At 45.1% G+C, this 27810-nt stretch overlaps 1 protein-coding gene across 1 annotated transcript; it reads right to left on the bottom strand.

The window, feature by feature from the left end:
- Positions 1-820: 820 nt before the first annotated feature.
- IDH2 (isocitrate dehydrogenase (NADP(+)) 2) lies at positions 821-27444 on the bottom strand. Its single transcript, XM_044279506.1, has 11 exons — positions 27204-27444; positions 16488-16579; positions 15368-15533; positions 13054-13214; positions 12836-12979; positions 10724-10860; positions 3976-4127; positions 2593-2705; positions 2222-2319; positions 1262-1354; positions 821-1175 (listed from the first exon to the last, which is right to left on the bottom strand). The coding sequence occupies exons 1-11, from the start codon at positions 27310-27312 to the stop codon at positions 1088-1090; spliced, it is 1353 nt and encodes a 450-aa protein (XP_044135441.1). The 5' UTR covers positions 27313-27444; the 3' UTR covers positions 821-1087.
- Between the last annotated feature and the right edge of the window lie 366 nt (positions 27445-27810).

The following is a 27810-nucleotide window of genomic DNA, read 5'->3' as shown; positions in this document are numbered from 1 at the left end:
GCCGAGATCCCGCGCCTGCGCACCTGTTAGCCGGCACATGCACATTAATTACTGTGATGCCGTGTTTTGTAGTGCGCGGTCAGCTTCCACAGAGAAAGGGAAGGAGGACCATGTGCATGTGGAGAGATAACAGGCCCCCACTGTACAGGAACAAGATCTACTCTAGAATGTCCTCTGCCCAGCTTTACAATAAACCGCAGGAGGGCAGAGGAAAAGGGGGGAAAACCCCACAGGCATTTAAAATAAAATAAGAGGTCTCTGAGGTGCCCCCAAGGGACAGGAAACACTGATGGTGAGAGTGGGTGGTGGCCTTTTAAAACTGTGTTCCTGCCCCTACAGAGGTCAATCTCATGGTTAAGCAGTCATGGTGGACGAAATGGAAACTAGGGTTATCCACTTTAGGAAAGAGGGGGAGATCTAATAGCCATGTACAAATATTTTCTACAGAAACCTACAAGAAATTTTTCACTGCAAGAGCGGTGAGACTCAAGAGGGGACTGGATGTATTTCTGGAGTGTAGTATTACATGTTATAAGTAACTCGATTTCTGGAGAAGAGTCATTGATCCAGGTAGTTATTCCTGAGTTTTTTCCCCTTAAGAGGAAAATTGGCTTCTGCCTCAAGTTTTTTTTTCCTTCCTCTGGAACAACTTGCAGGATAACAGGCCGAACTGGATGGACAGATGTCTTTTCAGCCTTATAAACTGTTTCTAGGCATTTGTGAATCTTCATGAGCCCAACACATACGAATACTCCAAAGAGTCCTGCCAGCCACCAGGACTTTCTTTCCTCACATACAGTAATAAACAATTCTCAGCCAATTTACAAGAAGTTTGTGAAGATTTTATTCACTGTACATTGCACCATTTGGGCAAAATGACCGATACAAAAAGGTGCAGTAAAATGAAGTCCAGCACTAAACAGGTGACAAACACCTGTCCCAGTTCTGCAGCTGTTCTGGGGGTTTAATACAACCAGCATTAAACGGGTTAAAAAAAGTTTGTTCCAAAGTCACTCAGGTGACTTCCTAAATTGAAGGTTAAAAATGAGGTAAAACTGTCTGGCCATTGAACTAGTTAGTGCAAACTTCATATCTTTCCCAGTGCTTTGTCCAGGTTGTTCTTGATAGTGTCCAGGAAGTCTGTCGTGTTCACGTAATGCTCGTTGAGTTTGACGCTGAAGGAGAAACAAAGGAACCACAATGAAATGGAAGCTCAACTTGAATGTCTGGACAAAATTCCAGTTGTTGAATTAACACTTACTTGCTTAAGCCGTGAATACAGCCAGCCAGGTCCTTTGTCATCACTCCACTCTCCACAGTTTCAACGCAAACCTTTTCCAGTTTCAAGGAAAAGCTGCAAGAAAATAACAGTCAGCTTAAAAACAGCAATGAGGTAGAAGGAACAGCAATAAGCGAGCACGAGAGTTTAGATTCTAGGCCGTTTCACAGCTTTGCTCTTCTGATTACTACTGCAGACATCTTCAAGAAAGAATATATCACATTTCTAACTAGTGAGATAAATAAACCGGTCACATAATCCACTATACAATAAACCATTAACTTGAACACCAGAGTAAGCCTATGGTTGTGCAAGTCACGGGAACCGCTTCCCCTTCCCTGCCCCTTCACTGTGACTGACAGCGCTTATGCACAAGAGTTCAGCTGCCTTTACCGAAGAGCCGGCTGTCAGTCACAGGAGAAGGGGCAGGGAAGGAGGCATGGTTACCTTAACTTGAAGGAGGCCGCTGCCCCCGTGACGTCAAGCATGATTAGAAAATCAGCTTTTGCTTCATTTGCCTTCAGGAAGAAAATGATCATTGGAAACACGCTGCTGGCTACTCAGGTACTACTGGTGGCTTGGGATGGATTTTGGAGGTGAGGTTCCCTTTAAAACCACCAAAAGGCACAATAGTAAAGGGTTCAAAAAGCCCTCAGTGTAAGCCTGTATACCCCCACATGACTGCTAAGCTCAGCAGTACATGACATAAGACCAGAGGCTAATGACTGCAGCAGTGACGTTCCCCCCCTACTATACATTACTCATCTATTACAGGATACCCAGCAACCTTTTTATGCAATACAGCATACCATATAGGTAGTTCATCATCCCCTGGTACAACAGATATGGCTAAAAATCAACTAAACAGTTGTGCTCTCTGGATCAGCACCTCATCTACTGTAATCCAGTAGCTGTACCATGCATGAAGGTAAAAAGACTTACTCTATCAGATCCTGGTTTCCATCCAGCTTTCCTCTGTGTTCCAAACCCCGGGTCCATGCAAAGATGCTAGCAATGGGATTTGTACTTGTGGGGCGACCCTTCATGTAGAGGGAAAATAAATCAACTTTATAAAAAGGTTTTCAGCAACAAGAATAACTTATACACAGTTCTAACCTCCAATATTATTTGTATTTAAAACTATTACAATTGTAAACTTTGCCACCTAATAAACGGATTCTCAGATACTATGGAATTCACCAGAATTATGGCGTCACCTCCTGGCCAGGCATAATCATGCTTATAGAGAACCGTTAAATTCTGGAGGGTGGCAAGTTTCATGTGCTGACAGAAGTTAAGGTATTGAAGGGCACCTTCTGATGTTCCCGGTAATGACGTGTAACCGTTCCATGAGCAGCTTCTGCCTCGATTGTTTTTCCATCAGGGCACACCAGGACAGATGTCATTAATCCGAGGGAACCAAATCCTAGAAGATAAACCAACTATATTCAGTACTATACAGTACTATGTGTAATTAAATTTTTCAACAGACTCATGCATCAACCCAACTGTTAATGTCCAAGTATTGTGGTAGAACTGTTAACAGCACCATAGAGTATTCTAAAGATATTGCTCTCCTCCCATAGTGGACACGTACATTGCTCTGTTCAATATTCAGGACCATGATAAAGTACTCTCCTTTATCGTGGTCACCCGTCAGACATTACTGCAGTGATAACATGCTGTATCAACATGTGACTGCTGCAGCCAATCTTTTACGGCACATCATTCTTGCAGCGATGCTTAGAGTAATGCTAGGGCTACACTGGTACATAACCAGATCACTGCAGAATCAAATTGCGACATCAAGTAGGACTATGCCTGACTTGCGACCTCCAATTTTACATGTTTCTTTACAGCCAATTTAAAAATCATTTAACACACAGCAAATTTTGCTATTGGCTGTGATTTGTGCCCACAGCGCCATCTTTGGTTTGCGATTTTCCCCCATAGGATAATGTATAAAGCTACATTATATTGAAAACCAGGCCTCCCAAGTTGGTGTCATGAAGAGGATGCCTTAGTAGAGTAAGTGTCCATTCACGTGTCAGTAGAATGTGTCTGGACCCATTCATTCTTTATGGAGCAGGAATGGATGCGGGCAGCACACAGTGTGCCGTCCGCATCCACATTTCTGGCGTGTGGCCCCGGAATAGAACATGTCCTACTCTTGTCCGCAAGTGCGGTCAATAGGCAGTTTTATGGGGGTGACGGCCGGGTGTATTAGGGATCTGCAATACACTACGGACGTGTGAATGGACCCTTAGGGTGGATGCAAAACTCACTTGTTACAGAATTTCAGTTGCAAAATAAATAAGATAAAAAGCACAGTACAAGGTTAGTCCATGGACTTGTAATAGCCTCAATTCACTCAATGTAACTGCAGCAGATTTTTGGGGGGCTCATTTATTGTATTGAGTGAAAGTATTTGTGGCTCAATTTCATTGCACATTTTGGCATGGATTTTGAGGAGTTTCACTGTTATTCTTAACGCTGTGTGCATGCACCTTTAGAGACCCATACACCTGTGAACAGATTTGTATGCCAGACCAGAAAACTCCATATCCTGTACCTCCAATAAGTTTCAGTGCCCAATTATAGTTAAGATCTCGTGGAATCTAACTATAACCGTAAACCTCAATAGTAGTTACCCCATCAGACTGGGCCAGAATCAGAGTTTATGAAGATCAGCCTACCTTGAGCAAGGATATCAGACTGGACATCTCCATCATAGTTCTTGCAAGCCCAGACGAAGCCTCCAGAAGACTTGAGTACCTGAGCTACCATGTCATCGATCAGCCTGTGCTCATACCAGATCTTCAGTTTATCAAACTGTGGTTTGTAATGCCTAAGAGGAAAACCATGCTGTTAAAATACAGTGGATATACTTTGTACCTAGATTAGCCAGATCATCATCATTACCATCACCCTCCGCATGAAAGCTTTGGACACCTTTGTGGGCAATCTAATTTTACTCAGAATGGGCTAAAAAAAAATTCTATTTGTCTTTATTAAAAATTAAACCGTTCTTCTACAGCTTTCACTTCAAGTGCATTTACCAACTAGCTCAAACACATTTAACCACCTCCCGACCGCCGTACGCGTATATGCGTCCGGGAGGTGGTTGCTTTATTCCTCCTGGACGCATATACGCGTCTTCTCGCGAGACGCGAGATTTCCTGTGAACGCGCGCGCACAGGCGCGCGCGCTCACAGGAACAGAAGGTAAGCGAGTGGATCTCCAGCCTGCCAGCAGCGATCGCTCGCTGGCAGGCTGGAGATCCGAATTTTTTAACCCCTAACAGGTATATTAGACGCTGTTTTCATAACAGCATCTAATATACCTCCTACCTGGTCCTCTGGTGGTCCCTTTTGTTAGGATCGACCACCAGAGGACTCAGGTAGGTCAGTACAGTCCCACCAAACACACCACTACACTACACCCCCCCCCCCCCCCCCCATCATTGATCACCCCCCCGTCATTGATCACCCCCCTGTCAGGCTCCGTTCAGACGTCCGCATGATTTTTACGGATGCGATCCATGTATCCATGGATCCGGAAAAATCATGCGGACGTCTGAATGGAGCCTTACAGGGGGGTGATCAATGACAGGCGGGTGATCACCCATATACACTCCCTGATCACGCCCTGTCATTGATCACCCCCCTGTCATTGATCACCCCCCTGTCATTGATCACCCCCCTGTCATTGATCACCCCCCTGTCATTGATCACCCCCCTGTCAGGCTCCATTCAGACGTCCGCATGATTTTTACGGATCCTATCCATGGATCCGTAAAAATCATGCGGACGTCTGAATGGAGCCTTACAGGGGGGGTGATCAGTGACAGGGGGGTGATCATCCTGATCACCCCCTGTCATTGATAACCCCCCTGTAAGGCTCCATTCAGACGTCCGCATGCGTTCTGTGGATCCGATCCATGTATCCATGGATCCGTAAAAAATCATGCGGATGTCTGAATGGAGCCTTACAGGGGGGGTGATCACCCTGATTACCCTGATCACCCCCTGTCATTGATAACCCCCCTGTAAGGCTCCATTCAGACGTCCGCATGCGTTCTGTGGATCCGATCCATGTATCCATGGATCCGTAAAAAATCATGCGGATGTCTGAATGGAGCCTTACAGGGGGGGTGATCACCCTGATTACCCTGATCACCCCCTGTCATTGATAACCCCCCTGTAAGGCTCCAATCAGACGTCCGCATGCGTTCTGTGGATCCGATCCATGTATCCATGGATCCGTAAAAATCATGCAGACGTCTGAATGGAGCCTTACAGGGGGGGTGATCAGTGACAGGGGGGTGATCACCCTGATTACCCTGATCACCCCCTGTCATTGATAACCCCCCTGTAAGGCTCCATTCAGACGTCCGCATGCGTTCTGTGGATCCGATCCATGGATCCGTAAAAAATCATGCGGCTGTCTGAATGGAGCCTTACAGGGGGGGGTGATCAGTGACAGGGGGGTGATCACCCTGATTACCCTGATCACCCCCTGTCACTGATCACCCCCCCTGTAAGGCTCCATTCAGACATCCGCATGATTTTTTACGGATCCATGGATCGGATCCACAGAACGCATGCGGACGTCTGAATGGAGCCTTACAGGGGGGGGTGATCAATGACAGGGGGGTGATCAGGGAGTCTATATGGGTGATCACCCCCCTGTCATTGATCACCCCCCTGTCATTGATCACCCCCCTGTCATTGATCACCCCCCTGTCATTGATCACCCCCCTGTCATTGATCACCCCCCTGTCATTGATCACCCCCCTGTCATTGATCACCCCCCTGTCATTGATCACCCCCCTGTCATTGATCACCCCCCTGTCATTGATCACCCCCCTGTCATTGATCACCCCCCTGTCATTGATCACCCCCCTGTCATTGATCACCCCCCTGTCATTGATCACCCCCCTGTCATTGATCACCCCCCTGTCATTGATCACCCCCCTGTCATTGATCACCCCCCTGTCATTGATCACTCCCCCCTGGTAAGGCTCCATTCAGCCATTTTTTTTGGCACAAGTTAGCGGACATTTTTTGTTTGTTTTTGTTTTTTCTTACAAAGTCTCATATTCCACTAACTTGTGTCAAAAAATAAAATCTCACATGGACGCACCATACCCCTCACGGAATCCAAATGCGTAAACATTTTTAGACATTTATATTCCAGACTTCTCACGCTTTAGGGCCCCTAAAAAGCCAGGGCAGTATAAATACCCCACATGTGACCCCATTTCGGAAAGAAGACACCCCAAGGTATTCCGTGAGGGGCATATTGAGTCCATGAAAGATTGAAATTTTTGTCCTAAGTTAGCGGAAAGTGAGACTTTGTGAGAAAAACAAACAAAAAAAACCAATATCCGCTAACTTATGCAAAAAAAAAAAAAATTCTAGGAACTCGCCATGCCCCTCATTGAATACCTCAGGGTGTCTTCTTTCCAAAGTGGGGTCACATGTGGGGTATTTATACTGCCCTGGCTTTTTAGGGGCCCGAAAGTGTGAGAAGAAGTCTGGGATCCAAATGTCTAAAAATGCCCTCCTAAAAGGAATTTGGGCCCCTTTGCGCATCTAGGCTGCAAAAAAGTGTCACACATGTGGTATCGCCGTACTCAGGAGAAGTTGGGGAATGTGTTTTGGGGTGTCATTTTACATATACCCATGCTGGGTGAGAAAAATATCTTGGTCAAATGCCAACTTTGTATAAAAAAAATGGGAAAAGTTGTCTTTTGCCAAGATATTTCTCTCACCCAGCATGGGTATATGTAAAATGACCCCCCAAAACACATTGCCCAACTTCTCCTGAGTACGGCGATACCAGATGTGTGACACTTTTTGCAGCCAAGGTGGGCAAAGGGGCACCTTTCGGATTTCGCAGGCCATTTTTTACACATTTTGATTTCAAGGTACTTCTTACACATTTGGGCCCCTAAATTGCCAGGGCAGTATAACTACGCCACAAGTGACCCCATTTTGGAAAGAAGACACCCCAAGGTATTCCGTGGGGGGCACGGCGAGTTCCTAGAATTTTTTATTTTTTGTCACAATTTAGCGGAAAATGATGATTTTTCTTTTTTTTTCTTTTTCCTTACAAAGTCTCATATTCCACTAACTTGCGACAAAAAATAAAAAATTCTAGGAACTCGCCATGCCCCTCACTGGAATACCTTGGGGTGTCTTCTTTCCAAAATGGGGTCACTTGTGGGGTAGTTATACTGCCCTGGCAATTTAGGGGCCCAAATGTGTGAGAAGAACTTTGCAATCAAAATGTGTAAAAAATGCCCTGCAAAATCCGAAAGGTGCACTTTGGAATATGGGCCCCTTTGCCCACCTTGGCATGCAAAAAAGTGTGACACATCTGGTATCGCCGTACTCAGGAGAAGTTGGGGAATGTGTTTTGGGGTGTCATTTTACATATACCCATGCTGGGTGAGAAAAATATCTTGGTAAAATGCCAACTTTGTATAAAAAAATGGGAAAAGTTGTCTTTTGCCAAGATATTTCTCTCACCCAGCATGGGTATATGTAAAATGACACCCCAAAACACATTCCCCAACTTCTCCTGAGTACGGCGATATGTGTGCCCACCTTGGCAGCAAAAAAGTGTCAAAGGGGCGCATATTCCAAAGTGCACCTTTCGGATTTCACCGGTCATTTCTTACACATTTTGATTGCAAAGTTCTTCTCACACATTTGGGCCCCTAAATTGCCAGGGCAGTATAACTACCCCACAAGTGACCCCATTTTGGAAAGAAGACACCCCAAGGTATTCCGTGAGGGGCATGGTGAGTTCCTAGAATTTTTTATCGCAAGTTAGTGGAATATGAGACTTTGTAAGAAAAAAAAAATAAAAAATCATCATCATTTTCCGCTAACTTGTGACAAAAAATAAAAAGTTCTATGAACTCACTATACTCATCAGCGAATACCTTAGGGTGTCTACTTTCCGAAATGGTGTCATTTGTGGGGTTTTTCTACTGTCTGGGCATTGTAGAACCTCAGGAAACATGACAGGTGCTCAGAAAGTCAGAGCCGTTTCAAAAAGCGGAAATTTACATTTTTGTACCATAGTTTGTAAATGCTATAACTTTTACCCAAACCATTTTTTTTTTGCCCAAACATTTTTTTTTTATCAAAGACATGTAGAACTATAAATTTAGCGAAAAATTTATATATGGATGTCGTTTTTTTTGCAAAATTTCACAGCTGAAAGTGAAAAATGTCATTTTTTGCAAAAAAATCGTTACATTTTGATTAACAACAAAAAAAGTAAAAATGTCAGCAGCAATAAAATACCACCAAATGAAAGCTTTATTAGTGAGAAGAAAAGGAGGTAAAATTCATTTGGGTGGTAAGTTGCATGACCGAGCGATAAACGGTGAAAGTAGTGTAGTGCCGAAGTGTAAAAAGTGGCCTGGTCATGAAGGGGGTTTCACCTAGCGGGGCTGAAGTGGTTAAAGAGGTCCTCTCACTTCAGCAAATGGCATTGATAAGTTAATACAAGGCTCTTACGAACGTATTATCCATATTGCTTCCTTTGCTGGCTTGGTTCAGTTTTCCACAACTTTATGGACAACTCTGCAATCCATCAGCACACTATAGGAAAAAGAGTCAGCCTCTCTGGTGGCCGGGACCATGGGAGCTCACAGACTAGTGCTTTTTCCTATAGTGTGCAAGCACGACCACCACTGATTGATTGCAGGGTGGTTGTAACCATGGAAACAAGCCGTGCATAATGTAACAGAAAAAATGAATCCAGCCAGCAAAAGAGGCAATATGGATAATACATAAGTGGCTTGTATTAACTTCCTCTACATGATAAATGCCACTTACTGAAGTGAGACAACCCCTTTAAGCTAAGACTATGGCTTAAGAGCATTTGTGATGTCAGGAGTTCAGAGAAGGCTATAGATAAAACAGTCAGGGCAACTCCCTGACAGATTCAGTGAAAAACAAAGCCTGCTAGTCTTTAACGGCTCTTAAAGTGAAAGCTTTAGAAGGAAAACTGTTGAAAATGGTTTACTACAGTTAAGCTGCCACTTTTTAGGTCAGTTTCAGGTTGATGCTCCCATTTTTGAATCAGGAACAGCCACGGGGTAGCGCTTAACCTGTGTCCTCCTAGCACTAGCGATAAAAATCTTCCAGCATAGCTGGATACCGTCTTACCCCACCAAAGCCCATTGACTATAAAGAGACCCTGCCTGTTTCTAGCTGCGTTTTTTGTCCAGTAAATCCTGGCAATCATGCCCGATCTAGGCTGGATCCCATTATAGTCAATAAGCCGGGAGGTGCTCCAGCAAACTGTTCCTCTACAGGAATAGCCCGCCAGAAGATTTTAAACACTAGTGTGCAACTAGTGTAAGGTCAGTAAAGATCTTACCCCACTACTACCCAGGTGTCTTAAAATAAAGCCCTTGGAACACGGCTTTAATATTTATTTATCTTTCAAAAGCTGTTATTGAACAGTTTTCAATAATCACAGAAAAGGCTATTTTGCTCCCTTTTAAACAAAAGTAAATACACTTTAGCAACATTTTTGATATGTCAGACATATTAAATGAGTTGATTGGTGGGGTTCTGAGTGCTGAGACCTCTGTAAATTGCTAAAACAAGGAGCCAGAAGCACTCAGTTGAGCACTCTCTCCTCGCTGCCAAAGCAGGTCTAAGACTTTCAGTTGACGCAGTCGTCAATTCTGTTTTCAGCAGCGAGAAGAGACGGCACTCAGCTGAGCATTTCCTGCTCCACGTTTTAGCAATAGACAGGTCTCAGCACTCAGACCCCACCAAGGGTACTTTCACACTTGGGTTGTTGAACTCCAGCAAGCAGTTCCGTTTTTTGAGGAACAGATCTGGACCAGTTGCGTACCCATTCATTTTCAATGGGTCCTGTTCTGTATGTCCGAAAAAATATAAAACTTGTCCTATTATCATCCGCAAAATCGTATCCTGGTACAATACAAATTCAATGGATCCGCAAAAAACGGATGACATTTTCAGGAACAACGGATCCGCAAAAAACGGACCGCAATTCGGGATATAGAAAAATACCGACGTGTGAATGGACCCTAAGAGTGACTGAACTGAAGACCTCCTGATGCATACTGAACTGAATGCTCGCCATTCAGAATGCATTAAAATAAAACTTAAGCGTCCCCCCCGGTATGGAGCCCCTAGGATGGAACTCAATACCAGAAAACTTAAGTATTCCAATATGTCACTACCAAATATCAAAAGTTCTGCTAAAGTGTGGGTAATTCTTTAATGTTCAGTTTGTGCAGAAACCCACTTTTCTTTATAGGACATTTAGGTTTGGAAAATGCCAACCACCAGCTGAAAAACAGCAGCTGTATTACAGAAGCTAAAAGTAACCAATACAGTTTCAGCTGCATTAAACATTTCACACTCCTTGTATACATACTTCTCAAAGATATCCTGGAAGATGTCCTTGAACCTGCCATCATAAGCCTTCAATATGGTGTTCTTTGTGCTCAAGTACAGAGGCCATTTCTTCTGAATAGCATACTGGAAGCAGCTGTGCCCAAAGCCAGAGATGGACTGCAGACAAAGCACAAGTTCAGACCAAGATTTATGCAAAGTGAAAAGTAATCAATCGTTAAAAAAAATATAAAAAAACTTACTAATTGTTACTTTTTTCAATGGCAACTAATAAATTAAGTGATTAAGAAGTGTAATTTACCCCAAAATGAAAGCTAAACTTTTTTTTTTAAACTATAAGAAAACCTTATGAGTCTTGGAAAGTGGTGAGGCAAAAAGTTTTTTCTTTTTAAATAAAAAGGTTTTATTGAACAAGTGTAGTAAAACAAAAAAAAACTTGCAATCTCTAATCATACTGACCCAGAGAATGAAGACTTCTTTATACTCAGTGGCAGTACTGCCATTTTTCCCCCCATCTCACTCCCAGAGGAACTACAACTTGTCCCATAAATGAGCCCTCATACAGCTACATAGACAAAAATAAGTTATAGCTATTGGAAGGGGACTAAACAAGTAAAACACTGTCAGTAAGGTCCAAAACTGGCTGGTCACTAAGGGGTTAAAGGCTTAAAAACACTCATAGGGAGTCACTTTCAACAGGTGGCAGTAGCAAGATGCATTGGATAGGCATCTGACACCCAGCACCCATAGATCAGCTGTTTGAAGAGAAGTCAGCACTGGTAGGAGCACTGCTTTCTCTTAAAACAGCTGATTGGTGAGGGGTGCTGGAACCTCAATCTGATTGAGGACCTATCCTGAGGAAAAGCAGACAACCTCTAATACAAAAGTTAAAATTGAGATTTTAGATTAAATGTTAGGAAGTTTATATCAGATGCCAGACTAAGACAAATGTATTACAATTTCAGGGAGCTAAGGGGTGGATTTACCAATCCTAGAGATGGGGTAAACCTAGGCGGTCTAGTCTTGCATCAGGGGCTCAGGCAGGATGATAAATGTGCTGCAGACACCTTCATCTAACTACCAACTATTGGCTGGCTTACTCAATTTGAAAGGTAAAAATCAGCACTCCAAGTGAAGAATTTTGAAGATGTTTTATTATAAGTCCAGTGTCCCAAAGCACAGTAAAGCAGCAATGTTTTAGGCAGAGCTGCCATCTATCAAGCATAGATGAAGAATTGTGGTGCAATTTTGGCACTTCCCTGATAAGTCCTACTCCTTTTTAAGCAAGCCACAAAATTCTAGCTGAAGCTTTTGTGGCACATTAGTAATCTGGGCCCAATATTCAGTTTACCTTTTCATGGTATTAAGGCACTAGATGGCAAATGATACCCAAAGGACATCTACAGCCAACTGTACTAGTAGCCTGCAGCACAGATGTAATGTTCCCTTACAGAGACTTCAATACCCACACAGGGGCTCAAGACTGTATAATAAACACTTCTCTATACCAACTATTAGCTGGCCTACTTTTAGGCAGATGTTTATGCCACAATTGAGCCAAATCTGGGCTAAAATGTTCTTTAATATGAATCTGACATTAATACAGTAGTAGACATCACCAGTACAAAAATGCCTGTATGTGGCTATAAAATGAATTTTTACTGTTACTATGATCTATAGTAGAAACACAACCTTAATGTGCAGGTAAGGCTACTTTCACACCGGCGTTTTGGTTTCAGTTTGTGAGATCCGTTCAGGGCTCTCACAAGCGGTCAAAAAGGGAACAGTTTTGCACTAATGCATTCTGAGCGGAAAAGGATCCGCTCAGAATGCATCAGTTTGCCTCCGTTCTGCTCTGGAGGCAGACACCAAAATGCTGCTTGCAGTGTTTGTGTCCGGCTGATGATGTGTAGGCAAACTGATCCGTTCTGACACAATGCAAGTCAATGGGGACGGATCAGTTTTCACTGACAATAGAAAACGGATTTGTCCCCCATTGACTAGATAATACAAACAGACCTGTTCTGAACAGATGCACGCGGTTGTATTATAGGTGCAGAACCGCACCAAACGCGAGTGTCAAAGTAGCCTAAAAACAACTTTCCCTTTTAACAGTCAGTTAAGACATCCATACCTCATCGGTGTTGTACATTCCCATGCCAACACCTCCTGCAGGAAAGTCAAACACTTCCCACTCCTTAGCCGCTGAGCCGTCCGCTGGATTGAACACCATCTTAAATTTTCCAGCTTTATCAACAACAAAGTCTGTGGCCTTGTACTGAAAAGGAACAAGAAAAACTGTCATGGAAAGGACAAATGCCAACAATAAGAGGCCACAAACCAAGGTCTTACCTGATCACCATGTGCATGTCTACCAATAGTGATTGGCTGTGTCCATCCAGGAACCAGGCGTGGAATGTTCTTGCAAATAATTGGCTCACGGAAGACTGTTCCACCCAAAATGTTCCTGATTGTTCCATTCGGACTCTTCCACATCTTCTTCAGCTTGAACTCTAGCATTTAAAAACATTAACACATGTCAATACCGGTTCCATTTTATGCAAGATGTTTTGCCACAAGATACAATTCTGAAACATTTTATAATGTTCCCTTGTGCGGTTCCTGTTTTTCACCCCTCTCGAAAACTGGGTGTACCATTCATATTTTAAAGGGGCATGTCTGTACACAGTCTGCCAGTGCCAGGACTAACTGGAAAAGTAATGGTGCAACACAGAATTATAAGAAAATATGCTCCAAAACCAGTATGTTATGGCGAATACACATTTACTACATCAGACATGTCACTGTCTAAATCGTGTTGAAGGATGAATCCATCCATGGAGTCATGTACCAAGCATACCATGGATGGCAGTCTATGCCTTAGCACTGCACTCAGCTTCACACATACGGAGATATGGGAAATAACAGGGAATGTGTCATCAGAAAACAGCCTATTCTTTATATCACGTTTTTATGGTAAAATGTTTTTTGTTTGGCGATTTTTGTTTTAAGTTTACCATGTCCTCTAGAACAAAAAAAATAAACTCATACGGTTTGCATACTGGTCACTAGGCCTTCTAATTCATAGGCTTCCTGTTTCAGTAGCCACCACATTATCATGGCAAGATTATGAGAGAACTTCTACATACAGATAACAGGATCCACCATTCACAATAGCACGGCTTATCAGCTCCCTCCTGACCTCTGCACAGGTCATGACTAGAAAATTCCCACAGAAGTCAATGAGATCCCCTCCTGTCCATCGTGTCTATGGCCTTTGAGAGCAGCTACACAGAACAGGAAGTCTTGACATTTTAGAATAACTGGCCAGTGCAAAAACTGCAGGATTTTAGGAATATTTTTATAGTGACTTGTGAAATAAAAAAATATCATTTAACAAAACTCGACTTAAAAACCAGTCATTTTCTGATCATTCCGTTAAAGTGTATGGCCTAATGCATCGTAAACATAGGATTTTCTGCACCAAAACGGTGTGTGGAATATCTGCTGCTCTTAATGGGAACCAGTCATCACCTTTATGCTGCCCATACTAACTGCAGCATAAAGTAGAGACAGGAGAGTTGATTTCAGCGGTCTTTCATTTAAAAGTTAAAATAAGTGGTTGCCGAGAACCAACATCACAATTATTGCAGACTGGGCCTGGAAAAAGAGTCCCGGCCACCTGAGAAGAGTCCTGGTTATTCATGAATTCCTGCTCTCCTGCCCACCTGCTGATGACTGACCGTCTTCTACCTAGTTTTCCCCCTCTCTCTCTAGGAGAGAACTGCCAATCATCAGCAGAGGGGTGAGAACAGGAGATTAGGAATAACCATGGCTCTTCTCAGGGAGATCTGACTCTTCAAGGCCGGGGCTGCAATGATTCCGATGCTGGTTCTCAGCAACCACTGATATTTAGCCTATGAGTGACACCACGCTGACATCAGCATTTGTCAGCACAGTGAGGTCAGCATAAAGTTAATGACAGGTTCCCTTTAACAGTCTCATCCACATGATGCAGAGAATGTGCACCAAATTATGCACAACATGCACATTTTACATCTGCAGCATGTCCATTAAGTTGACGATACCTGCTGTGGAAATCAACCTTTGCAATGCAGAAGGTGAAATCTGCTGCAAATCCAAAGTGCGTCAGTATGTATTTTTGCAACAAAATCCACACAATGATGTGGAGCTGCTGCAAGATTTGCTCCATGTGGCTGCACCCTCATAGCAGTGTTAGGCCTCATGCACACAAACATTGTGTCAGTTCCGTTTTGCGGCTATGATGTGGACCCATTTATTTCAACAGGTCCGCAAAAAATGCGGAAAGCACATGGTGTGCTGTCTGAATCAGTATGTCTGTTCTGTAGCGCCACAAAAAAAAAAAAAAAAAGCATATGGATGTAATTTTTTTGCGGACCGCAAAACACATACGGTCGTGTGCATGTAGCCTTATCTATAGCCTTGTGACGTACCCAGACAGCCACAGCATATTCAGTTCATACATTATGGATTTATTGTTGGTTATTTTCCCCTTGTTAAATACTTTAAAACATCACTTCTAGGAAGCCACTTCCAGCAGGAAGCACCCAGTATGATACTGTACCAGTATGAGGGCAACATAAAGTAGTGGTCTTCACAAGAAAACATACAAGGAGATGAATACCTTCTACTCGAGCCTCATCAGGAGTGATTGTGGCACACTTCACAGCAACACTGTACTTCTTTGTGGCCAGAGCAGAGTCGATTGTGACCTGGTCGTTGGTTTGCTCACGATATGGAAGGCCAAGATCGAAGTATTTTAGCTCAACATCAACATTAGACAGGATCAACTGAAAAAATTAAAAAAGCATGTAAATGCAAAAGGCAATTCTGGATAGGACTGCATCAGCTTAATCGCAGCATTGTTTAGGCTGGCATAAAAAAGCCATCAAAGCCCACAACTTGTCAGGCCAAAGGCTGGCACAGGACTAAACGTGGCATAGGTAACGTACCTCAGTCACAAGATAACGGCAATTAAAATCTGCCAATTTTTGTATGCAATTAGATAAAACTTTTAAGGCCTCTTTCGCACAAGCAATACAGAATGTCTGTCTGTTCAGTGAAAAACTGATTGCTCATGGGCATATACCCACTGAAATGAATGGGTCAGGGTCCAGTCTTAATGCCGTCCATTAGTAAAACAGACAGCATTGAGATGGAAAACTCGTTTGTGTAGAATTACCCTAGTTGAGCTTATTAGGAAAAAAGTTCTTATCCTCATCCCCAAATTAGGGTCCATTCACACGTCCGCAAAAGGGTCCGCACCCGTTCTGCAATTTTGCGGAACGGGTGCAGACCCATTCATTCTCTATAGGCCCGGACATGAAGCGGTAGAGCACAATATGTGCTCTCCACTTCGGCATTTGCGGAGCACGGCCCTGAACTTCCAGGTTTTGGCCCCAACCTTCCGGTCTGCAGCTCCGCAAAAGATAGAACATGTCATTCTTGTCCGCAGCGGCAGACAAGAATAGGAATTTCTATAGCAGGTGCCAGCCGGGTGTGTTGTGGACCCGCAAATTGCGGATCCGCAACACCACGGAAGTGTGAATGGACCCTTACACTGAGTAAAAGGCATGTCTTCAGTAAGAGCAGCTGAAGACACTGGAGGACTCATGCTGTGAGAAGGAAGCAGCAGGGAGAGACACCCGACTAGTCAGCACAGCTGTATTCTATGCCTGGCATGCAACTAAAGAGGACCCTTGGGAGCAGCAGTGGTACAACATCAGCCAGCCGCAGGATCGTACCTTTTCCTTGATGAACTCCCAGATGATGCGGGTCATCTCATCCCCATCCATCTCCACCACTGGGTTAGCCACCTTGATACGTTTGTCTGCATCTGCAAATTCAATGGAAAAATAAATAGGAGTAAGTAAACCATTAACCAAGGCTGAAGCAGAATGGATGCCAACCAAGCGTTTCTTCATTAAGCAGCTTGTGATTGTCTAGAGCAGGGATGGGCAAACTGCGGCTCTCCAGCAATTGTAAAACTACAACTCCTAGTATGCCCAGTCTGCAGGGCATGATGGGATTTGTAGTTTTACAACAGCAGGGGAGCCGTAGTTTGCCCATCCCTGATCTAGAGCAAGCTAAAGTAGCAATTGAAAGCTGAGAACATTCAGATATTCTTGGGGCAGGGAATCTATCAAGGATTTTGCGCCAGTATTTTATTTCATTAAAGGGGTATTCCAATCTTAGACTATACCGCCATTGTCTGATGGGTGCAGGTCCCAGAGGTGGGACCTGCACCTATCTTAAAAACTAAACCTAACTCGAGTCCTGCAAAGTGGTGGCCAGCATTTCTATAGGGCAGATGGAAATAGCCAAGCACAGCTATTTTTGGTGGCCCCATAGACATTCATAAAGAATATATAGAATATAAGAATGGCAGCATATCCTGGTGATATGCCTCCATTGTCTGAGATGAGAACCCATAAAAACAAAAACAACAACATATGCTTAAATTATTGACGTCTCATCTCAATAGCAGCAGACAATTTTGTAAATTGTAGTAAAAATCCACACTGGCTCAGAGAGGACAGATCTCTAGTCCAGTCAATTTGGTGCATTTCGCTCAGAAACTTTAGTTGAAACCTCTCAGACCTGTACCTACAGTGCATTTGGAAAGTCTTCAGACTCTTCCTTTTACATCGTTATGCTGCAGTCCTGTGCCAATTTATTAAAAAAATATATATGTTTCCTCTATCAACCTGCACACTTGAGCGAGTGAAGACCATTTTAGAAATGTTTGCAAAGTTATAAAAAGGAAAACTAAAGCTTTATGGATATAAGTATTCACATCCCTTGCTACGACACTTAGCTCTGGGGGCCTTCCATTTCTCTTGATAATCCGAGATGTTTCTGCACTTTAGCATCCACCGGTTGTAAATTCAGTTGATTAGACATTTGGAAAGACCCAGCCCTGTCTATACAAGGTCTCACAGCTGACAATCCATATCAGAGCAAAAACCAAGCCATGAGGAGGAAAGAACTGCTGATCAGACAGGATTGTGTGGATGCGCATGTCTGGAGAAGGGTACAATTACGTTTCTGGTGAACTGAAAGCACTGACCGCCAAATTCTTAAATGAAAGTAGTATGCGCGCCAAAGATCCTGTGTGCAGATATCTGATATTGATGACCTATCCTGCGTCGTATAGAAGAAACCGCAGCACTCTCCTGTCTTCAATTCAGTGGAATTTATTTCACCAGCAAAAAAAATGCGACGTTTCGACCGTAAAGGTCTTTCTCAAGGTTGCTTAAGACCTTTACAGTCGAAACGTCGCATTTTTTTGCTGGTGAAATAAATTCCACTGAATTGAAGACAGGAGAGTGCTGCGGTTTCTTCTATACGACGCATCCAAGGGGGAACTTCTGACTGGCTCCCAACACGGCTGGCACCACCACAAGATAAGACTTACATTTTTCGTTGTGCTGCTATACGCATTTTTTCCTATGATGACCTATCCTGAGGATTGGTCATCAATATTAAAAGCCCAGAGAACCCCTTCAAGTTTGATGCTGTCATCATTGCCTTTCAAGTTTCCTGCACGAATTAGGTTCCACGTGCCACTGCAGCCACAGTGGCATGTGAACCTGCAGGGATATAGGGATAGGTCACCGCCAAGGTCAGTTACTGACCCCATAGCTTGCAGGACTTTCACAGAAATAGAAGTGCAGTGGAAAGTGCCTGGAAGCTACACAGCTGGAACAGAACAGGGAGCAGGTAAAGTTACCTTCCACAGGTCCCACTGGGTTCGGTGAGGGTTGAATAAAAAAAGAAAATGGTGGCATTTCCTTAAGTAATTGGCAGTCCTAATACATGCGTTTTAGTTCCTCACAAGATCAGTTTGTCGTGACTGGGCACAATCTTCAGGACTTCTAGAAGAAGTCTAGTGCTGCAGCTGCAGAGAATACAACTGTCTATAGATGTGACAAAAAGGCTAAACAGGACCTCATATGATCTGTTATGGCATATGTACATGAGAGGCAATCCCCCCCCCCCCCTTCTATTAGCACCCCTGCTGGTCTAAAGGTGAAAGGACTGTCCATGTTCCCCTCCCCCTGCATGAGCAGTTGGCACTGATAGAATGTTCCAAAATTAGCTTATTGCTGGGTGGTCTCAGGAGCTGGACCTGCTGCAATGACTCACCGATTCTCATGTTAAGGGGCTGATAAATATTGTGGCTTCAAGCACCCCAGAGGTTAAGAATCCTTAAAAGGGTTGTGTCACTTTAGCAAATGACTTATTCTACATACAACGTGTACAATAAATGCTGATACAAGGCACTTACTAATTTACGGCGAGTGTCCAAATTGCTTCCTTTGCTGGCTGGATTCATTTATCCATCACATACACTGCTCGTTTCCATGGTTACAACCACCCTGCAATCCTTTAGTGGTGATCATGCTTGCACACTATAGGAAAAAGCACCAGCCTATGTGAGCTCCCATGGTCCCGGCCACCAGAGGCCAGCACTTTTTCCCTATAGTGTGCAAGTATGGCCACCACTACTGGATTGTAGGGTGGTCGTAACCATGGGAACGTATGGCAGTGTATAATGCAATAGAGAAATGAATCCAGCTAGTAAAGGAAGCAGTATGGACAATCACAGTACATTAGTAAGGGCTTTGTATTAACTTTATCTACACAATAAATGCCACTTGCTGGAGTGAAAACCTTTAACTGCAGAAATAATGAGTGGGACTAGGGTGCAATAGTCCGAGAAGGAAAAACTGCGAGACTAGGAAACAGATGACACTGCCCTCAATGTGAAGACGCAGCTTGCAGGACCAGCAAATGTAATAACGGAGATAGTGATCAGTTGCAATCAGATGAAAGGACAGAAGACCGACATCTGGCAGTCACAAAATAGGGTTGTTTAGATGCCAAAATTTTTATTCGATTTCGATACCATAAAAAGTATTGCAATACTCGATACCATTTGATACCACACGGAAAACAAAACGTCCGGCCCATAATAGAACAGTCTGATCCTATTATTTGGGGGGGGGGGGGGGGGGGTACAAGGTGACAAAATGGCGAATCGCACAGTTTTTATTCATTTTTTTCTGTTACGGTGCTCACTGCATAGGACTTTTTTTTATATTTTAATAGTTTGGACTTTTCAGACGTGGCAATACATGATATGTTTATTTAGTGTTTATATATTTTATATGTAAAATTGGGAAAAGGGGCGATTTATACTTTGATTTTTTTTTACATTTTATTTAATAACCATTTTCTCTTTTAGGGGCCAGAACCTGGGATCTTTTGATCCCTTGTCCTATTCATCCTGATAGATCTCTATTAGGGTGAACAGGACTTTACACTCTCCCTGCTGCCCTGTGCATGGTACACACAGCAGCAGGGAGCAGACTATGGCAGCCAGGGGTTCAGTAGCATCCTGGCTGCCATGGTAACCGATCAGAGCCCTAGGATTACACTGCTGTGGCTCCGATCGGAACTGCCACCATTTTAATACTGTGGGGGGCACGCACTGCGCCACCAATTATTTTAATACTGCACCACCATTGATAATATATTTAACATTTAATACAGGAGGTGGGTGCGGCACCTAAGGGGTTAACTGTAGCTAATCGCAGCTCTCTGCCAGCACCCATCTGCTGGATTTGTATTAAAGCGTGTGCCCGCCCCTCTCCTCATTGGTGTCAGCAGTGGCACAGGGGGAGGGAGAGACTGCTTCCTTCTCCCCTGTGCTGCTGAGGAGAACACAGAGCGCTCTGAGAGCAGCATGCTCCATGTTCTCTGATACTAGATTGCGCAATAGCAAAGCCTAGTAAAAAAAAAAAAAAAAGCACATCCTGGTATCGAAGCCGATACCAGGCAAAAGTATTGATTGGGTATCGAAAATGCGATACCCTAAACAACCCTATGTCACATACAGAAAAACTGATCTAGAGCCAGACAGCCCTCCTATTATGTTAAAGGGAACCTGTCACCTCTACTATGCTACCCTCACTGAGCGTTTATAAATGTTCATTGTGTTACCCTAAACATAAATTACACTTAATTATCAAGTATTATCAAGTATTATGCATTTTTGTACTTCCCGCCTTTTATGCAAATTAACATAATAGTCATATCTTAGGGTACTTTCACACTTGCGTTTTTCTTTTCCGGCATAGAGTTCCGTCACAGGGGCTCTATACCGGAAAAGAACTGATCAGGCATACCCCCATGCATTCTGAATGGAGAGTAATCCGTTCAGTTTGCATCAGGATGTCTACAGTTCAGTCGTTTTGACTGATCAGGCAAAAGAGAAAACCGCAGCATGCTACGGTTTTCTCTCAGGCGAAAAAAACTGAAGACATGCCTGAACGCCAGATCCGGCATTTTTTCCAATAGGAATGTATTAGCGCCGGATCCGGCATTCAGAATACCGGATCCGTCGTTCCGGCATGCGCATATCGGTAAAAATGAGAAAAAAAATGTACAAGACGGATCCGTCGGTCCGCATGACAAGCGGAGAGACGGATCCGTCCTTGCAATGCATTTGTGAGACTGATGCGCATCCGGATCAGTCTCACAAATGCTTTCAGGCAGCAGCAGATCGGCGGATCCGGCGGCCAGTTCGACGACGGAACTGCCCGCCGGATCACACTGCCGCAAGTGTGAAAGTAGCCTTACTTGTGTGACCAGAGAAGAGTCATTTTCAAGCTCTGACTCATTTCAGGCTAATTTTCATATGTATCAAATTTTTTATTTATTTTTTACACAAAAGCACACAGAGCTATGGGGACTGGGTATTGCAGATGTGCCAACGGCCATCTAGCAACCCATCTCCTCAGCTCTGTACCCAAAATCCAGGTGACAGGTTCCCCTACCAATGATGGATATGCAGATCAGACCTCTACTGCTGGGCCCGACTGATAGTGAGCACCGAAGCCTCTTAAAGGCGTTATCTGAGTATTTAATACTTACTAACTAGCCTCTTGATAGGTAATCAGTAACTGATCAGAGGTGGTCTGCCATCCTGAACCTGGGGCTATCAGCTGTTAGAGGTTGCACTGCTCCTGTGAGCTCCAAGACCACCTTGCAGCTTTAGATGAATGGGACAGACCAGTTCCTAGGACATGTGATAGATGAACATGGTGCCACTGGCCTAGGAAGAGGCTGCAAACAGCTGATCTGCAGGGGTGTCAGGAGTCAGACTCCCACTGATCAGATACAGATAACTGAGCAGGGATGCTCAACTTGCGGCCGTTCAGCTGTTGTAAGACTACAACTCCCATCATGCCCTGCTGTAGGCTGTCCAGGCATGCTGGGAGTTAGTTTGGCAACAGCTGGAGGGCCGCAGGTTGGCCATCCCTGACTTAGAGGATAAGTCGTTAGCATTAAGCACCAACCTCAATGAAGTAAGGATCCCAAATGGACAGCCACTATACACTTTCACATGCACCGCTATAGTCGCTGTATGAGGCCCTTTCGGTTTGTCCGGAATTGCTCTAGGTGTTTTCTGGAATGTCCAGAGGTCCTAGCCTGCAATTTATACTTCATGCCACGGATCCGACCGGTAAAATTAGACTACCATCCCATTGATGACGTGCTTGTTACTTGTCACATCTACACACATTGTGGAGGAAGAGGTTAACGTGGCTCTCTGCCAAGATTGCTGCCACTGGTATTATGCAAGCATTTTGGATGCTATGGGCGGCCTAGTCACCCAGTAAGATCTGGGACTCCTATACTGAAGTAGGGAAATCACATGCCACATCTACCCCTCAATTCAGCAATGCAGGCACATCCTCTAGAGACTGCCATTCATTTAAATTAAAGGCCAAAAGTGAAAACTGCATCCCAAGGCCCAGCGGTGAAGACATTTTAAATAACTGCCGACTTGTGTAATAAAAATGTCCATTAGTCACTACAAACATGACCATGTATGAAGTATGGTTAACCGTCTATGTGGAATAGACTGGAATGTGGTCTGCAGAAACAAGGGTTCAATAATCTAAAACCCAGTGACCCATTCCCCCTCTAAAAAGCATAAACTGGCAGAGACCTAGTCTGGTTACCATGAACTAGTCTTAAAGAGGCCTGTAGTATGACATTTAATCCGATCACATCAGAAGAGGACAATCTCTGGTAGAAATAGCTGACTTCAGCAGGTTTTTAAGCCTTGCAAGCAGCTGCAGCCCTTCCGAAGTGGCTCCTAGATCTGAAGCTTTTCTCATTCACTCGGGTTCCTTCTGCTGCATTTTCCAGTTTTATTAAGATGTACTGGATGTGACATAACTGTACACCAGTGCAGGAAGCCAGTCCAACCACATTCCTGGCGCTATGACCATGTAGGCCTCATGTCTGACCTCCTCCTCAACCTTCACTTTCCTTCCAAGGACAAGCTGGAACTAGGCCTGTCCAGAATATTCTATGTAGGTTGCCAAAGCAAGCTTTTCCTGGAGAAGGTTTATAACAGGAGCCTGCGCAGTCATTTACAAAAGTTTCTCATACTCATTCGGCAAAAAAAAAGGGGATTTGAGGTCATCCATGAAGGAGGGTCTGTCTGAGGCAGTACTACCAGTATTTCAAAGGACAAATTCATAGAGTTTCTAAAATTAAAGGGGTGGTTGACAGACCCCAAAACGATTGAGACCCACAACGCAATTTAACAATTTAAGGGGAGGGGGTATATAAAAACACCCACCTGCATAACGGAAATGGGACGCTCTGTTTTGCAGCCCATAGACTTCCTTTATGACGGAATGCCTCTAAAGGCATTCCATCATAGAATTGCATTACGGTCCGTGGTAACGGAATCCATAACGCCATTCTAATTTTACTAGCAAACGAAGTGTGAACGAATTCTATAATCTATATATTATATTTCTGCACACATATTGCTTATTATGTGTTATTTTCCATTCATTGAATGCAAGGGTTTGAATAATAAGTTTTTGGTCAGAAATATTGTTGATTGCAGGATGGTGATGAAAAGCCTGGGGTCACCATTTACACTATTACTACTGGGAATTTTACATTTGCCATACAAGTTGGAGTCACGGGCCTGGCTTACTGATTCCACAGCCCTGTTTTTATGGTAAAGCACTGTACTCCTGCCGCACATTACAGAAAATGTCGGCAAAAACTATTCCGCAATCATAATGTGGACATGTGTAATCCTGGCCAATAAAGGATTCCGCGACTGGCCTAAAATGGCCAAGTATTGTCCACCAGTGTACTATGGAGGTCTTCAGGACCCAAACCTTCGAGATCTCTAGAACTAATTAGGTTATTCAAAAGCTGACTGAATACTGGATTCAAGGACACAGCCATAAGGTCAACCCTGGGAACTGAATTTTCCACCCAAGACAGCAAGTTGTGCACACAAACAGCAGCACTAAGCACTCAGACCATGTAGCGGCACTACCCGTTCAGGCCGCGCATCGCTCTGCTGTTTGTATTGCCAGTTCCCACAGCAATGTCTTGTAAATGGTTAGGAGCCTGCAAGACAAAGCTCCCATGGTGTCACAGCCAACTTGTTAGTATTCTGTAGATACTGTAGAAAAACCCTCAGCTAACACTTAAAGCTCCTACACAAGTCTGAGACAGTCAGATTTGTTACCTCCATGGCCTAGGAGCTCTGCATCCATTAGAGGCTGAAGTACCCAAGGCTTACAGTTTTCATAACACTGTATACATAAGATCTCAAGGACATCAGAACAGGGTTACCAAAAAATGATGACCTTTTCCCTTCTGAAGCAAGCCAACAATTGGCGTGGCTTTCCCTACTGAAAGCTCGTTCACATCTGAGGTGGCTTTGATATAGTTCCACACTAAGGTCCCAAACCCCCACCCGTGACCTTTCACTCCCTTAAAGAGGACCTTTCACTAGAATAAAAAAATCTAAACTAAGCATACAGACATGGAGAGCGGCGCCCAGGGATCTCCCTGCACTTATTATCCCTGGGCGCCGCTCCGTTCTCCCGGTATAGGCTCTGGTATCTTCATATGTTCGGCTCAACTGGGTGGAGCCTGCCGGCGTCTCCTTCTCCCATGCTGTAGTGCTGGCCAATCGCAGCACTCAGCTCATAACCTGAGTAGTTTTTTTCCTCAGGCTATGAGCAGAGCGCTGCAATTGGCCAGCGCTACAGCCTGGGAGAAGGAGACGCCGGCAGGTTCCACCCAGTTTAGCCGAACATAAGATACCAGAGCCTATACCGGGAGAACGGAGCGGCGACCAGGGATAAGTGCAGGGAGATCCCTGGGTGCCGCTCTCCATGTCTGTATGCTAAGTTTAGATTTTTTATCCTAGTGAAAGGTCCTCTTTAAGCCTCATGCACACGTCCGTGGAACACGGACCGTGCGATACCAGCCTGGATCTCTTCTGAGTGCAGGAGCACACGGCGTCATTGGTTGCTATGATGCAGTGCGCTTCCTGCTGCCACCGCAGTACGGTTATACACTGGTATAGTTCATACCAGTGTATTCTGTACTGCGGAGTCAGGAAGTGCACGGTGTCATAGCAACCAATGAAGCCGTGCACTTCTGCACTCGAGATCCAGGCCGGTATCGCACGGTCCAAATTCCACGGACGTGTGCATGAGGCTTCAGAGTGAATATTCTCTTCCAGAGCTACCTAACCACTCTCCTACCCAGCAGGCTTCCCACCCAATTCCCAACAAATTTCAGTAGCCAACCCAGCACCGCCACATAGCAAATTGTCATGCCACCTCGGTAAAGTTTAGGGAAGCTAAGCAAGGAAAGCATCCTGGCCTGCCTCAACGGTCCCAAAATCCACACCAGTTCCAAGTCACATGTTGGGATCTTTCATTTCCTATGCACTCTGGTTTGGCCAGATGATAATACGATGTCTGCAGGGTCAGGCCACGTCTGCACTTTTCCTGCCCACGTCAGTCATCACGGTCAGGCCTAAACTCCAACATATGGTCAGTGGGGCCTTGAAGGTCAAACAGATCATAAGAAACCTCCCCGCAGACTGGAAGCTGTATACAGTAGTGTTCAGACTGATGAATGCTTCATATGTGACAATACAGCACTGGGCTGCCAGGGGGGCCAAAACCAGAACGGCACTGGACAAACTTAGAATATTTTCCACTTGACGTCTAGTCATGTGCCTAAAGTAAGCAGAGGTTTCAAGTTTTAAACCGGGAAGTGACAGATAGTCAGTGCACCAAAGTCATAACCGGTAAGGCATTCTATCCTACGTGATGGGCAGCCAGGGTTACACTAATACTCCTGCAGTATGCAAAACTGCAAGTCAGGAAATACTGAAGGGACCAAACTGCCAAAAGCTAAGGAATAAGGACCAATTCTAAGGACCAGTGTCTTTTCTCCTGACTTCTGTCAACCTCTGAAGAAACAGTAAATGATCCTGGGCATTATACATTGGGTAAAACCTGGTATTGCTCAGTACAAGCAAGTCAACCTACAGATGTCCTGACAAGAGCCATCTGGATTACCAGACAAATCCTCACAGCAGGCATCAGGTGTGCCCATGTCACATCCACAGCAGGCCCACCCTTAGAGCACAGCATCACATCTGCAGGGGGCACCCTTTTGCAAGGCCCAGCATCTTATCAGTGGGCACCTGTTGTCAGGCATAGCATCACATAAGCAGGGCACCCCCCTATTGCTGGGCACAGTACGACATCAGCAGTGCGCCCCCTATTGCCAGGCACAGCATCACATTTTCAGGGCACCCCCCTCTTGCAGGGTACAGTATGACATCAGCAGGGGGCCCCCCTATTGCCCGGCACAGTATGACATCAGCAGTGCGCCCCCCTATTGCCAGGCACATCACCACATTTTCAGGGCGCCCCCCCTATTGCCGGGCACAGTATGACATCAGCAGGGGGCCCCCCCTATTGCCCGGCACAGTATGACATCAGCAGGGGGCCCCCCTATTGCCAGGCACAGCACCACATTTTCAGGGCGCCCCCCTATTGCCGGGCACAGTATGACATCAGCAGGGCGCCCCCCTATTGCCGGGCACAGCATGACATCAGCAGGGCGCCCCCCTATTGCCGGGCACAGCAGTATTTCCTGCACTGCCGAGTCTAGAGCGCCCCCACAGGCTGGGACTCCGGAGCTCCTGCCCGCGTCCTTCTCTAGGTCGTTGGTGTAAGTTACTAGGTCACCGTCTGCAGCATCAAGTGAAGGTCACGCAGTCCCTCGGTGACCTGGTGTCCGTTCACACCGCCTATTGTGCTGCAGGGCAGGCCCCGGACAATGGACGCGTCCGCCATCACATACGCCAGGACGCTACACGCTGCGCCGCCAGTCTCAGGACAGATATTTTTGGAAGCCGCAGCAGACAGCCGCCCATGGCCATAAAGGGAATAACGGGGCACAGCGTCGCATCCCCACAGCCAGGACAATGGCCGCCGTGCATCTCCTGCGGTACCGGAGCGCTGGCTGAGACTACAGCCTCCTTCCTGCCTCCCTACCGCTGCTGCAGAGCGGAACCCGGGCGTACTCACAGTTTCTCTGCTGCTGGGTCAGGGCGGGGGCCAGGGCACCGGGAGTTTTTGTCAGGACTGCCGTGGAGGACTTGCAGATAGAGGTAACAGCTCGCAGGTAGCCGGCCATGTTTCCGTAGAATAAGGAGAGACGGGAAGACGGTGATGAAAATGGGGGGAGGTTGTTCCGGAGTTCCCGCAGGTTCTATATTTCGCGCCTCTCTTCGCCCCCAAGCTGCCCGGCTTCAAGGGCGCACACGTCAGCATCGCGGCAATTTATAGATACGATGACGTCACGGCCGGCAGCAGGAGGGGCGGGGCCAGCTGGGGAGCGAGCGTGCTCTACTTTTCATTCATTCGTTTCTCTCGCGGGGCGAGCAGGAGCTCGTTAACTCCTTCGCTGCTGGATTGTAGAGCATCCTGGCACCGCCCAGTGGAGCGGCTCCGCTCAGTAACCCCTCCGGTGCCGGACACTTCGTTTAGGCTTCTGCACATCCCGCGATCTCTGTAGCTCGGGGTCCCATATGCTAAATGCGGTTATGCACTCCTGTGGAAGCCTGGAGAGCGCCATGTTTTCATATGTCGTATGTAACAGGCGCCTAGCACCATTGGGAGTAGATTAGGGACC

The sequence above is a fragment of the Bufo gargarizans genome, chromosome 2, assembly GCF_014858855.1.
Source record: "Bufo gargarizans isolate SCDJY-AF-19 chromosome 2, ASM1485885v1, whole genome shotgun sequence".
NCBI classification, from domain to species: Eukaryota; Metazoa; Chordata; class Amphibia; order Anura; family Bufonidae; genus Bufo; species Bufo gargarizans.
Note: the sequence above shows the minus strand (reverse complement) of the source record. Positions and strands in the feature narration are given on the sequence as shown.